General features: G+C 34.9%; 1 protein-coding gene across 1 annotated transcript in view; it reads left to right on the top strand.

Annotated features, from left to right (window-relative positions):
- Nucleotides 1-14,252, top strand: part of MYBL1 (MYB proto-oncogene like 1) — a 44,973-nt gene that overhangs the window by 11,934 nt on the left and 18,787 nt on the right. The window contains 4 exon segments of the mRNA XM_043602211.1: nucleotides 1,406-1,498; nucleotides 3,126-3,346; nucleotides 10,724-10,898; nucleotides 13,084-13,158. Of these exon segments, the coding sequence (XP_043458146.1) occupies nucleotides 1,406-1,498; nucleotides 3,126-3,346; nucleotides 10,724-10,898; nucleotides 13,084-13,158 (564 nt within the window).

Genomic DNA, 14,252 nt, shown 5'->3' with positions numbered 1-14,252 from the left:
GCCAGCTCTACTAGCTGTTTGCTCTTAGAAAAATTACTAACTTCTTTGATGTTCAGCTTCCTTGTCTATAATATGTAAATAATAGTACTCGTTTTTGTAGTATTGTTGGGAGAATTAGAAATGACATATAGGATGTTGGGCATATTTCCTGACATTTAGCAGGTGTTAGATAAATGGAAACTAAATTAGAAAAGTTATTTATATTAGGTTTACCAGTTTAACTTGAGGGTATAGCAGCAAATGAAGTGAACAAAGAAATGCTACAAGCACATACAGGAGCAGTCTGATTATTTTGAAGAAAATGATAGCCTTAAAAATGGATCAGCATTGATGTTTTGAAGCCATAAATGAAGAAACTCAGTTTAAATAAAAATAACTTGAGACCCACTAGACACAAAGGCAGTGACTGGTAAACAAAGTATTTGTATTTATCCCTTTATATACTTCTAATATTTTTATCATTCATGAAGTTAACTGTTTTACTATTGTTATTATTATTTATTATACATAGGAGTTAATGTTTATTTTTGAGACACACACACACACACACACACACACACACACACACACACAGTGTGAGCAGGGAGGGGCAGAGAAAGGGAGACACAGAATCCGAAGCAGACTGTAGGCTCTGAGCTGTCAGCACAGAACTCGATGTGGGGCTTGAACTCATGGTCTGCGAGATCATGACCTGAGCTGAAGTCAGATGCCCCACCGACTGAATAACCCAGGTGCCTCTAGTTTTTTCTTGATAACTTGGATGTCATCATGTATAAAAATCCTTTAAGTACCATGCAGTGGCCTAGTAATGCCTTTGGGGGTTTTTAAATTGTATAGAGTTAAGTACTGCTGTACTGTATGAATCCAGACCGCTGTGCTATTTGAGTTCATTTGTCTATTTTGTATAGTTTTCTGTTTACTCTCTTTTATTTCTCAATCTTAGATACATTTTTTTTTAATGTTTATTTATTTTTGAGAGAGAGAGACAGAATGCAGATGGGGAAGGGGCAGAGTGAGGGAGACACAGAATCCAAAGCAAGCTCCAGGCTCTGAGCTGTCAGCACAGAACCCTACATGGGGCTCAAACCCACAAACTGTGACATCATGACCTGAGCTGAAGTCAGACACTTAACCGACTGAGCCACCCAAGTGCTCAGATACATTTCTTCATGGCAGTATCTGTGTTATAAGGCACAGTGTAGAGAAATACACTTAAAAATATATAGTCTAAGCCCTGCCAGAGACTTTAATTTAAAAATGAATTGAGACACAGGCATATAAGATAAATATTACAGTTTAAAGAATGTTATTGAATGCATTATTCTTGAAGACTTTCTTTTTGAGTTTAGGCTGACTTGCTTTCTGGAAGACAATTGTTCAATAACAAAATTATCAATTCTTTCAGAATCGTTCAGATTTTCAGTGCCAGCATCGATGGCAGAAAGTTTTAAATCCAGAATTGATAAAGGGTCCCTGGACTAAAGAAGAAGATCAGAGGGTAACATGTTCATATATTTTATTCTCACTGTGTAGGTGGATTGGCTTTTTTTTTCTTCCTAATATATTGTTTTGTCACAAAGGTTATGTTTAAATCACTTTGATTTGGTTGCTGCTTGTAGAAGAATTGAAAGTTGAAGGTCTTGAAATATAGTTTTTCTGAATTGAGTCAAACCAAGTATAATATATATAGCTTTTCTTTGTGAGTTTAGTTTACAGAAGGAAAAATGTTATTAGCTTATTTATCTTATTTAGAGCTTAGGTTAGTAACATTTAGGGTATAGCTTGTTGAAAATTGAGTTAACATTTTAAAAAACAGAATTTAATTTAATTTTAATTTTATCTGATAACATGATATGTGAGGAAGTCATTCTTAACCTTCCCTCTTGACCTATAAAATGCCCCAAAATAAGATAGATACCAGAGCACTGTATTTCTAAAAGGTTTGGTGATTTCGATATTAAGGTAATTGTTTGTTTTATAAAAGACTGAGAAGAATGGGAAAGTTGTTGCCCTCCGCTAGGAATTGGCTTTAGTTCATGCTCTTTATGGCAGAAATGTTGTTAATAGGGTTGAGGAATTAGAGCATTTTTTCCTGCCACTCAAGGGAAAAAAAAAAGTTTACTAGGCTCAGAACTGGTAAGATTTACTTGATGGTCAGTGATAGGTTTTATAATGTGTGTTCTGTATCCTTTTAGTATGAGAAAGGAAGAAATGAGAAGACAATAACTTTGTAGATCCTTCTTGCTTCCAAACTGATGTATTTGGCCTCCAACTGAAGCTTTTTTTAAAGAAAGAGTAGAAAATCTATAAGTCTCAACATTTTTACCGTTAAATTGATTTTCAGTGATAACATTTTAACTTACAAGTCACTTTAATTAGCACATTGTATTTTAGATAAGTTTGAGGTAAACTTTTGTACTTGGCCAATGCTGAATTAGTATTTATTAGTATTTATTAGTTAACTTATTAGTAACTTAACTTAAATAAACTTAACAATTAGTAGTTGTGGTTTGGATTTAATGCATTTAAAAGAAATAGTATTCTTGAGTTGTGTTTTAAAATTCTATCAAGGTAATGCTTTTTCAAATTGAGATGTATTCTCACTGTGTCATGTTAAATTGACATGTAACACTATAGTAGTTTCAAGTGTACCACATAATGATTTGCTCTTGGTTTGTATTGCTAAATAATCACAACAAGGATTCTAGTTAGCATCTGTCATCATATATAGTTAAAAAATTTTTTTTTCTTGTGATGAGAGTTTTTAAGATCTAACAACTTTCAGATGTGCATTACAGTATAGTTTTTATTTATTTTTAATTTTTTTAATGTTTATTCATTTTTGAGAGAGACACATAGCATGAGCAGGGGAGGGACAGAGGGAGAGGGAGACACAGAATCCAAAGCAGGCTCCAGGCTCTGAGCTGTCAGTGAAGAGCCTGATGTGGGGCTTGAACTCACGAACTGTGAGATCATGGCTAAAGTCAGATGCTTAACCCCCTGAGCCACCCAGGCGCCCCTGCATTACGGTATTAACTATAGTCACTGTGCTGTACATTGCATCCCCATGAATAAACTTTTAAAAAGGTATTGCTTTTTTAAACTTTGTTTTTTCTGTTTCTTAGGTTATTGAATTAGTTCAGAAATATGGGCCAAAAAGATGGTCTTTAATTGCAAAACATTTGAAAGGAAGAATAGGCAAGCAGTGTAGAGAAAGATGGCATAATCATCTGAATCCTGAGGTAAAGAAGTCTTCCTGGACAGAAGAGGAGGACAGGATCATCTATGAAGCACATAAGCGGCTGGGAAATCGTTGGGCAGAAATTGCCAAACTGCTTCCTGGAAGGTGCTTATATAAATGTATATACATTTTCCTGTACTTAAACTTGATCTTTATTATGTTACTATTAAATATATTTGCAAGTACCCCATGACTTTTATTTTTTTTTTAGACAAGCAATTTTCGGGGGCCTATTTGTAATAAATTCTGTGTAAGGGATAAAATTACTTTTATAATTGAAATTTAGACAAGCATCCTTTTGGGCCTATTTGTAATAAATTTAGACAAGCAACTTTTTGGGCCTATTTGTAATAAATTCTGTATGAGGGATAGAATTACTTTTATAATTGAAATTTAGACAAGCAACGTTTTGGGCCTATTTGTAATAAATTCTGTGTAAGCAATAGAATTACTTTCTTAATGAAATATTTTATAGCAGTAATTTGTGCAGTAAAATGATAGACCTTCAGATTTGTGAACATTTAATAACTTCCTAGATTGTTTACTTATCAGTGCCAGTCAGACAGACCTTCTGTGTACAAACCTGGTTGGAATAGAATGTAAATTGAAGAGATTTCTTTCATACTAGATTCTATGCACAAGACCAGGGAATAGCAAATACATTGCCTGAAATAAACTATGAAAGTTCATTAGACAAAATTTAATTCTTAATTAATTATGGTATGATTCAAATCATGAGAGTAGTGTATATATCCCTGTGGCTAAAATACAGAATTTCCTTCTGGGAGAGTTATATACCGCTGTATACTATACATTGTAAGTATTACTATACATTGCACTGGTTGAAATTTTTCCCTATTGTAGTACAGTAGACCATCAACCTTGGGAAAATCCATACCTCACTCAGAAGGTATGCATGTTTTGTTTTTTTTTTTTAATTGCTGTATGTAGTCTCTATATTATACTTCATAGTTTATAAAATGCTTTTACCTATATTTTTAATTAATCTTTATATGTAAGTGAAATATGCAGAGCAAACAGTGCTGTCCTTTTTTTTTTTTTAATTTTTTTTTTCATCGTTTTTATTTATTTTTGGGACAAAGAGAGACAGAGCATGAACGGGGGAGGGGCAGAGAGAGAGGGAGACACAGAATCGGTAACAGGCTCCAGGCTCTGAGCCATCAGCCCAGAGCCTGATGCGGGGCTCGAACTCACGGACCGCGAGATCGTGACCTGGCTGAAGTCGGACGCTTAACCGACTGCGCCACCCAGGCGCCCCTGCTGTCCTTTTTTTTTAATAGATAAGGAAATTAAAGCATAGTGTTAAGTTTTTTATTCAGGTTACTCAACTTGGTTTAGAAAATTCTGATGTTTTCAGTCTTACATATATTTTTACTCAACTAGCTTAGTGTTTTAACATAAAGTAGGTTCTCAGTAAATGTATATTTTATGAAGGATAGAATTATTAAGTGATCACCATCTAAATCTAGTTACTATCTGCCACCATCACAAAATTGTTACCTATTATTAACTGTATTCCCTATGCTATACATTGTATCCCCATGTCTTGTTTATTTTATAAGTGGAAGTTTGTACTTTTAATCTCCTTCCCCTATTTTGCCCACCCCCTCTGGCAACCATCACATAGTTCTTTGTTTCCATGAGTCTGTTTCTGTTCTGTTTTGTCTGTTTGCTTTGTTTTTTAGATTCCATAGATAAGTGAAATTGTATGGTATTTATCTTTACCTGACTGTTTTCACTTAGCAGAATACCCTCTTGCTCCATCTATGTTGTAGCAAATGACAAGATTTTGTTCTTTTTTATGACTGAGTGATATTCCATTGTATGTATATGCCATATCTTTTTCCATTCATCTGTCAGTGGCCACTTGGGTTAATTCCATATCTTGACTGTATATAATGCTGCAATGATCATGGGGTGTGTATATCTTTTTGAATTAGTGTTTTTGTTTTTTTCAGATAGATTTCCAGAAGTGGAACTACTGGATCTTATGGTAGTTTTGCTTTTAATTTTTTTGAGGAAACTTCATGCACCTTTTTGCATTCCCAACAGTGCAGGAGGATTCTTTTTTATCCACATCCCTGCCAACACTGGTTATTTCTTGTCTTTTTTTTTTTTTTTTTTTTTTTAGTTAGAGAGAGAGAGAAAGAAAGAATGTCTTAAGCAGGCTCCATGCTTTGCACGGAGCCTGATGTGGGAGCTCGATCATATGACCCTGGGATCATGACCTGAGCAACAGTCAGATGCTCAGCCAACTGAGCCACCCAGGTGCCCTGTTGTCTTTTTAATAGTAGCCATTCTGATCTGTGTGAAGTGATATCTCATTGTGGTTTTGACTTGCATTTCCCTGATGATTAGTGATGTTGAGCATCTTTTCATGTGTCTATTAGCCATCTGCATATCTTCTTTTTTTTTTTTTAATTAAAAAAATTTTTTTTTCTTTTAAGTAGGCTCCACATCCAGCGTGGGGCTTGAACTTAGGACCCTGACTGAGATCAAGAGTCGCATCAAACACTGAGCCAGCCAGGTGTCCCCATCTGCATATCTTCTTTGGAGAAATGTTCATATTCTCTCCTCATTTTTTAATTGGGTTGTTTTTTGATACTGAGTTGTGTGAGTTCTTTATATATTTTGGATGTTAATCCTTACTGATTATATCATTTGTAAATATCTCCTCCCATTCAGTAGGCTTTTTGTTTTGTTGATGGTTTCCTTCACTGTGCAAAAGCTTTTTAGTTTGATGTAGTCCCATTTGTTTGTTTTTGTTGTCCTTGCCTGAGGAGACAAAAAAATACTGCTTAGGCCAATGTCCAAGGGCTAACAGCCTGTTTCCTTTGAATAGTTTTATGGTTTCTGATCTTACATTTAGGTCTTTGATCTATTTTGAGTTTATTTTTGTATATGGTGTAAGAAAGTGGTCCATTTTCATTCTTTTCCATGTACTTGTCCAGTTTTCCCAGCACGATTTATTGATAAGACTGTCTTTTTCCCATTTGGATGTTCTTGCCTCATTTGTTGAAAATTAATTGACTGTGGGTTTATTTCTGGACTATTTGGTTCCTTTGGTCTGTGTTTCTGTTTTTTGTCATTACCATACTGTTTTGATTACTGTCACTTTGTAGTATAGTTTGAAACCAGGGAGAATGATACTTCTAGCTTTGTTCTCTCTCAAGATTGCTTTGGCTATTGGGGTGTTTTGTGGCTCTATACATGTTTTAGGATTATTTGTTCCAGCTCTATGAAAAATGCCATTGGTATTTTGGTAGGGATTGCATTGAATCTATGGATTGCTTTTTGTAGTATGTGCATTTTAACGATCCTTCCAGTCCATGAGCATAGTATATCTTTCCATTTATCTGTGCCATTTTTGGTTTCTTTTATCAGTGTCTTACAGTTTTCAGAGTACAGGTCTTTCACCTACTTGGTAAAATTTATTCCTAAGTATTCTGTTTGATGTAGTTGTGAATGGTATTATTTTCTTAATTTCTTTTTGATAGTTTGTTATTACTGTATTAGAAACAACAGATTTCTTTTTTTTTTTTTAATTTTTTTTTTTAACGTTTATTTATTTTTGAGACAGAGAGAGACAGAGCATGAACGGGGGAGGGTCAGAGAGAGAGGGAGATACAGAATCTGAAACAGGCTCCAGGCTCTGAGCAGTCAGCACAGAGCCCAACGTGGGGCTCGAACTCACGGACTGCGAGATCATGACCTGAGCCGAAGTCGGACACTCAACCGACTGAGCCACCCAGGCGCCCCTAGAAACAACAGATTTCTATATACTAATTTAGTATATTGTAATTCTACTGAATTCACTTATTAGTACTAATGTTTTTTGTTTGTTTTTTTTGGTTGACTCTTTAGGGTTTTCTGTATACAGTCATCCATCTGAAATGGTGACAGTTTTAGTTTTTTTCAAATTTGGATGCCTTTTATTTCTTTTTCTTGCTATGGCTAGGGCTTCCAAAACTACGTTGAATAAAAGTGACAAGAGCGAGCATCCTTGTCTTAGAGGAAGAGCTTTCCTTTTTTTACTATTGACTATGATGTTAGTTGTGGATTTGTCATATAGGGCCTTTATTATGGTGAGGTATGTTTCCTCTGTACCTACTTTGTTGAGAGTTTTTATCATAAATGGATGTTGAATTTTATCAAATACTTTTTCTGCATGCATTAAGATAATCACATGGTTTTTATCCTTTATTTCATTACTGTGGTGTTGATTGGTTTTGCAGATATTGAATCATCTTTGCATCTTTAGAATAAATCCCACCTGATCGTGGTATATGATCTTTTTTTGTTAAATGTTTATTCATTTTTGAGAGAGTGCGTGAGCAGGGGTGGGTAGGGCTGGGACAGAGGATCCAAAGCAGGCTTTGTGCTGACTGCCGTGAGCCTGATGTGGTACTTGAATTCACAAACTGTGAGATCATGATCTGAGCTGAAGTTTGACACTTAACTAGCTGAGCCACCCAGGCACCCCTGATCTTTTTATATATAGCTGAATATAGTTTGCATTGATGGTTTCCTTCTTATTTTTTTTGTTTTTCTATTCTTCCCTCCTTCCATGCTGCCACGCTTTCAATGAGAATATAAGCCCCATGAAAGCAGGGACTTTCTTTCTTTTTTTTTTTTTTTTTTTAAGTGGTTTAAAACAACTAATTTATTTAGTTCATGATTCTTTGGATGGCAGGTGATTGTTCTAGTCCAGGCTGACTGCTGATTTCCACAGAGTTTTTCGTGCATACATGGGCAGCTAGTGAGTTGTCTGATGGCTGTAATTCAGGATGGCCTCATTCCCATGTCCATTGATTTTACACTGTCAGCCAAAGTTTTCCTCCCATCATGCTAGCTCAGTCTCATTTAACATGGTGAGCTCAAGGTTCCCACTGCAACAAGAGTGGACAAGCCCTAATGCAAAACCACTTTTCAAGTCTCTGCTTGAGTCATGTTTGCTGTTGTCCCATTGGTCAAGTCTAGTCACAAGACAAACTGGAGAAATAGATGACACATTTTGACTGAAGGAATTACAAATTCACTTTGCAAAGCAGTATTCATGTTAGGATGGAGAAAGTCTATGGCCTCTTTTTCAATATACCACAGTATATACAGCATTTAACAAAGATGTAACTTCAGTGGAGTAGAGTTAATGTTAAAAAGAAGTGAAGAAACATAGTTGTTTGCCCTTGAATGAGCCACTGCAGGGCTATTGCCAGGAGAAAGAAAAGATGACTAAGTTAACATTTTATGAATATTAATCTGAAAGTTGGGTAGAGGATAGTCTGGAAGAGAGAGAATTTAAGGAAGGATTCAATGTTTATGAAAGCAGCTAGCAGTATCTGGCACCTATCAGTTGCTTACTACATGATCCCTACATCTTAATCTGAATCCAGGTGTGAAGTAATAAGGACATGGACTCTGGTAATGGTATGAATGTAATGAAAGTGCCAGATGTGAGAAGCAATTTTGAATGAATTATTAGCATGCCTTGATTACTAGTGGATTTGGAGGTTAGGGGAGAGAAGTAGAAGGAAATTAAAAAGAAAAAGATAGCTTCAAAGCTTCAATCCTTGATGAGAGAAAGATTGATTATATATTAACAGGTACAGGGAAGGAAAGGAGAACTCACTGGAGTAAATTTTTGTTCAGATACATTATATGTTAGTATAGGGTAGCATCTCCCACTGATCATGTTCAGTGGGGCGTTGGAAATATGAGTGCAAAGCTTGAGGAAGGGTCAGGAATATAGGAATAAATAGATATTATTGTCCATCTTCCATATAGGGATGATTAGAAAATGTAAAAATTGGATGAAGTGCCCGGGACAGAATACAGAGAGAAAAACAGTGTGGAGATGATCACTGGAGGAGAAAAACAGAAAAGAAATCAGAAAGGGATTATTAAAAAAAAAAAAAAAAAAAAAAAAGCAAGAGGGAGGAGTGGTCAAAGGTTTAGGGAACAGGGGTGGAAAAAAATGTCATAAAATATCAGAGCTGCCAAAATGGGAAAGAGTTCAAAACAATTTCCTGAGTTCTTATCAGGAGTATTAGAAAAGAAAAATTTTGTTGCTTCAATAGGAACAACAATAACAAGTTGGGATGAGGTTGTCAGCAATACAAAGGAGCAGTCTAGAAAGATAGCTGATGGCAGATTCCCACTTGCAAGATACCTCTTTTGGATCAAGGGGAAGATCAAATCACTAAACTGTGTTTTAGCTCATCAACTTAGATTACAACTGTACCGTTGGAAACAAAGCAGTTTGACAGGATAAGAAAAATTTCTGACCTGGGCAGATGCATGGGCAGAGTGAATATTTTCTTCATTCATTTTGTTCTCATTTCTAACTTTTTAAAATGATTTCAGTGTGTTATTTCCTAGTTTTGCATGCATGTCCATTGTTTGCTTAGCCACTTTTTTTTTTTTTTTTTTTTTTAGTTTTTTTTAAATTTACATCCAAATTAGTTAGCATATAGGGCAACAATGATTTCAGGAGTAGATTCCTTAATGCCCCTTCCCCATTTAGCTCATCCCCCCTCCCACAACCCCTCCAGTAACCCTCTGTTTGTTCTCCATATTTAAAAGTCTCTTACGTTTTGTCCCCCTCCCTGTTTTATATTATTTTTGTTACCCTTCCCTTTACGTTCATCTGTTTTGTCTCTTAAAGTCCTCATATGAGTGAAGTCATATGATATTTGTCTTTCTCTAACTGACTAATTTCACTTAGCATAATACCCTCCAGTTCCATCCATTCTAGTTGCACATGGCAAGATTTCATTGTTTTTTGACTGCCAAGCAATACTTCATTGTATATATATACCACATCTTCTTTATCCATTCATCCACTGATGGACATTTGGGCTCTTTCCATACTTCGGCTATTGTTGCCTAGTGCTGCTATAAACATGGGGGTGCATGTGTCCCTTCAAAACAGCACACCTGTATCCCTTGGATAAATACCTAGTAGTGCAATTGCTGTGTCATAGGGTAGTTCTATTTTTAGTTTTTTGAGGAAGCTCCATACTGTTTTCCAGAGTGGCTGCACCAGCTTGCATTCCCAAAAGCAGGGACTTTCTTATTCACTGCTATATCTCCACTATTTAGAACTGTGCCTGATCTATAGATGGACAGTTTATCTTTTGAATTAAAAAAGTATTGGGGCTCCTGGGTGGCTCAGCCAGTTGAGCATCCGACTCTTGATTTCAGCTCAGGTCATGGTATATGGGATCGAGCCCTGTGGAGAGTCTTGGGATTCTCTTTCTCCCTCTACAGCTGCACCTCTCCCTCTCTCTCTCTCTCTCTCTCTCTCTCTCTCTCTCTCTCTCAAAATAAATAAGTAAACATGAAAAAATGTATCTAGTTTCATTGTTTGTAAAAATTTTTTTTAAGCACTTACATTTTATACAGTGTTAAAATTTGTGGAATCCTTTTTTTCTTTTTAAATTATACACTTTCATTTCTTAGGACTGATAATTCTATCAAAAATCATTGGAATTCTACCATGCGAAGAAAAGTGGAACAGGAGGGCTACTTACAAGATGGAATAAAATCAGAACGATCTTCATCCAAACTTCAACACAAACCTTGTGCGACTATGGACCATTTGCAAACCCAGAATCAGTTTTACATACCTGTTCAGGCACATATTTTTCATACCTTTATTATTTAAAAAAATTTCTTTAGTTGCTATATGGGAGGATATTTGGTTTCTTAATAAAACAAATACAACATATATTAAGGGGAATAGATATTTAAATTTCCAGACTGAAAAAAAATTGCCTTATCTAGCTGTTAAACCATTAGTGGTGGTTTATCCTACTTGTTTGATTGATAAATATTTTGGAAACAAACGCATTAAAATGTTTCCTTTTATATGTAATTTTTATATTATCTAATTAAGAACCTTAGTATGTACACTTACTAATGCTATCATTCTTTGAATCTTCATTTATGATTCAGTGCTTATAGTCATCTGTGCTTTAACATCCATTGCAGTTTCCTTTTTAAAAATATTTTATGTAATTGTAGTATTACTTATCTCTAAGAGATAAGTGTGTATAAAATGATCTTAAGAAGAAAATAGTCAAAATTCATTCATCATTTTGGGAGGTGTGGTAAATAATTAATTGGTTCTTTGATGACACTCAACTTTGCCTTTCTCCCTGGTAACCAGTCAACTAAGTGATGTCATTCTTTGTTTAGACAGGTTTATTAGAGTAGAGATTGCCCAAGTTCATAATAGGGCAAGCTCTATTTTCTTTACAGTGCATTTTCTTATCTGCAAGACATTAGTTTAGAAGTTTTCATAAGGTTTGTTTTACATTTCTGTGCCTGTCTGTCATACAATTTTTTATGTTGAACAATTCTTGGTTTTCGTCATATAAAAGGTAAAGATTAAATCAGGACTTAATAGTGTCTACCAAAAGATAAAATTTTGGTGTTAAAAGTCTGCTTAGTATGCACAGATTTCATTTGAATGTACTTCATTAAATGTGCATGCTTTTGCACATAATTTTAAAAGAATTAATTAAAAAAAGTATGACATCTTAATTTACAAATAGGAAAACATATGAAGACAGTACAGTTATCTGCTGATATTCACAGTACCTTAAGGTTTTTATTGTTTGTTTCTTTACATTTTTCTTTAGAGTCCTAGATTTCAGCAGCATAAACTGAAACATTCTGCTCTTAGAAAGGTTATCATTTACATTTATTGCTTTAACTCATAGAAACAGTTTTAAAAATTATCTGGGGCCAGGAGAGTATTTAACAGTCTCCATCAAAATATATTAGAAAATAAGAGTATTTCTTATGCTTTAAGAATGGCTTATTGTACTTTTAATAATTCTTGGAAGAATTATGTATTCATAATTCAACTCAAACTACTAAAAAGATGATTCTAATTTGGATTTGAAAGAAAAAAATGGATTGGTTTGAAATGCTGTTACAGATTAAATGAAAAGTTTGAGAAAGATAAGTTTCTAATTCATTGGAAGTTTAATGATAACTGATACAAACCAAGTATTGTGAAAATTAAATTCTTTGTTAGAAGTTATTTTTGTGATTTTGCAGCAGATAGTGATTTAGGTAGGCCATTATAGAAGATGAACAATTTTATGTTTATATTCATTACATATTTAGGTTTTTAAAAATACCTTCTCTTATATTTCATTCCACCATTGCACACTAAATTTGCATGAAACTTCGAAATTCTTATTACAGATGCTTTAGAAAAGAAAGAAAATAATTCTTAGTCTGTTGTCAGAGTATTAAAAAGCACATGAGTGATTATGACGTTCTCTGAGACAAGTAGTAGAAGAAGCTTCATATCTTTCACACAGAGATTGGCATGGGGAGTAGGAGTAGGAGATAAGAATATTGAAAAACCTGCTTTAATGTCTGTTCTTGTGAGTGCTTTGTATGGACTAACCCCTTCCTCTGAAAGATAAGAAAGAACGCAATTACTTTGTTTTCTCCAGGAGATAGAGCAATCCTTCTAAGAGGAGATTAAAAAAAATAATAATTTGGTGGGTAGTGTAGATAATAGATGGACTGATTGGCTGATAAATATAGGCCAAGTAATTCTCATATTTCATCCAGGAAAAGATACAGCTTTCCTAAGAGTTACGACTTTTCGTTAGTAGATTCTAAGAACAAAAATGTAGCTGTTAGAAACTATTATATGAATGAATATTCAAAGTTAACAGAGATACTTCATGAGTTTCTATTGTTGATATTTGTCAAGAGTTTTTATGCTCTGCCTCAGATTTTAAAAATTTATATGGTATTCTATGTATGATACTAATGTTTTAATTCCATTTTAGATCCCAGGCTATCAGTATGTGTCACCTGAAGGCAATTGCGTAGAACATGTTCAGACTTCTTCTGCCTTTATTCAGGTAATTTTTTATTTGTAACAAAAAAAAAAGAAAGGAAAAAAAAAAACCACACTTTCAAACATATATTTGAAAGTTCTGGGGTGCCTGGGTGGCTCAGTTGGTTAAGTGTCCAACTTTGGCTCAGGTCATGATCTCACGGTTTGTGGGTTCGAGCCCCATGTCGGGTTCTGTGCTGACAGCTCAGAGCCTGGAGCCTGCTTTGGATTCTGTGTCTCATCCTCTCTCTGCCCCTCCCCCACTTGGGCTCTGTCTCTCTCTGTCTCTCAAAAATAAATAAATGTAAAAAAAAAAAATTTTTGTTTTTAAAGTTCTAATAGTGCCTATTTCCTCATCCATAAAATTAGGATGAAAACAATACTATCTGTTCTATTTACTTTGAGTATTATTACAGTAAAGGAGAAACTTTTGTGAGTTTGAAAAATATAAGCTGTACAAATGTAAGGTGGTTGACAGCACCAGTAAGGTATTCCTTTCATTCTTCCAACATAAAGCATTAGGTTGTGAATGGACATATTTTTTGTTTGTTTCTTTTGTTTTTCAATTTTTTTTTTTTTTTAAATTTACATCCAAATTAGTTAACATATAGTGCAACAATGATTTCAGGAGTAGATTCCTTAATCCCCTTACCCATTTAGCCCATTCCCCCTTTCACAACCCCTCCAGCAACCCTGTTTGTTCTCCATATTTATGAGTCTCTTCTGTTTTGTCCCCCTCCCTGTTTTTATATTATTTTTGTTTCCCTTCCCTTATGTTCATCTGTTTCGTCTCTTAAAGTCCTCATATGAGTGAAGTCATATGATTTTTGTCTTTCTCCAACTGACTAATTTCACTTAGCATAATACCCTCCAGTTCCATCCACGTAGTGGCAAATGGCAAGATTTCATTCTTTTTGATTGCCGAGTAATACTCCATATACTCCATATAGACACACACACACACACACACACACACACACACACACACCATATCTTCTTTATCCATTCATCCATCGATAGACATTTGGGCTCTTTCCATACTTTGGCCATTGTTGATAGTGCTGCTATAAATTTGGGGCTGCATGTGTCCCTTCGAAACAGCACACCTGTATCCTTTGG

Source organism: Prionailurus bengalensis, chromosome F2, assembly GCF_016509475.1.
Source record: "Prionailurus bengalensis isolate Pbe53 chromosome F2, Fcat_Pben_1.1_paternal_pri, whole genome shotgun sequence".
Taxonomy (NCBI): Eukaryota; Metazoa; Chordata; class Mammalia; order Carnivora; family Felidae; genus Prionailurus; species Prionailurus bengalensis.
Note: the sequence above shows the minus strand (reverse complement) of the source record. Positions and strands in the feature narration are given on the sequence as shown.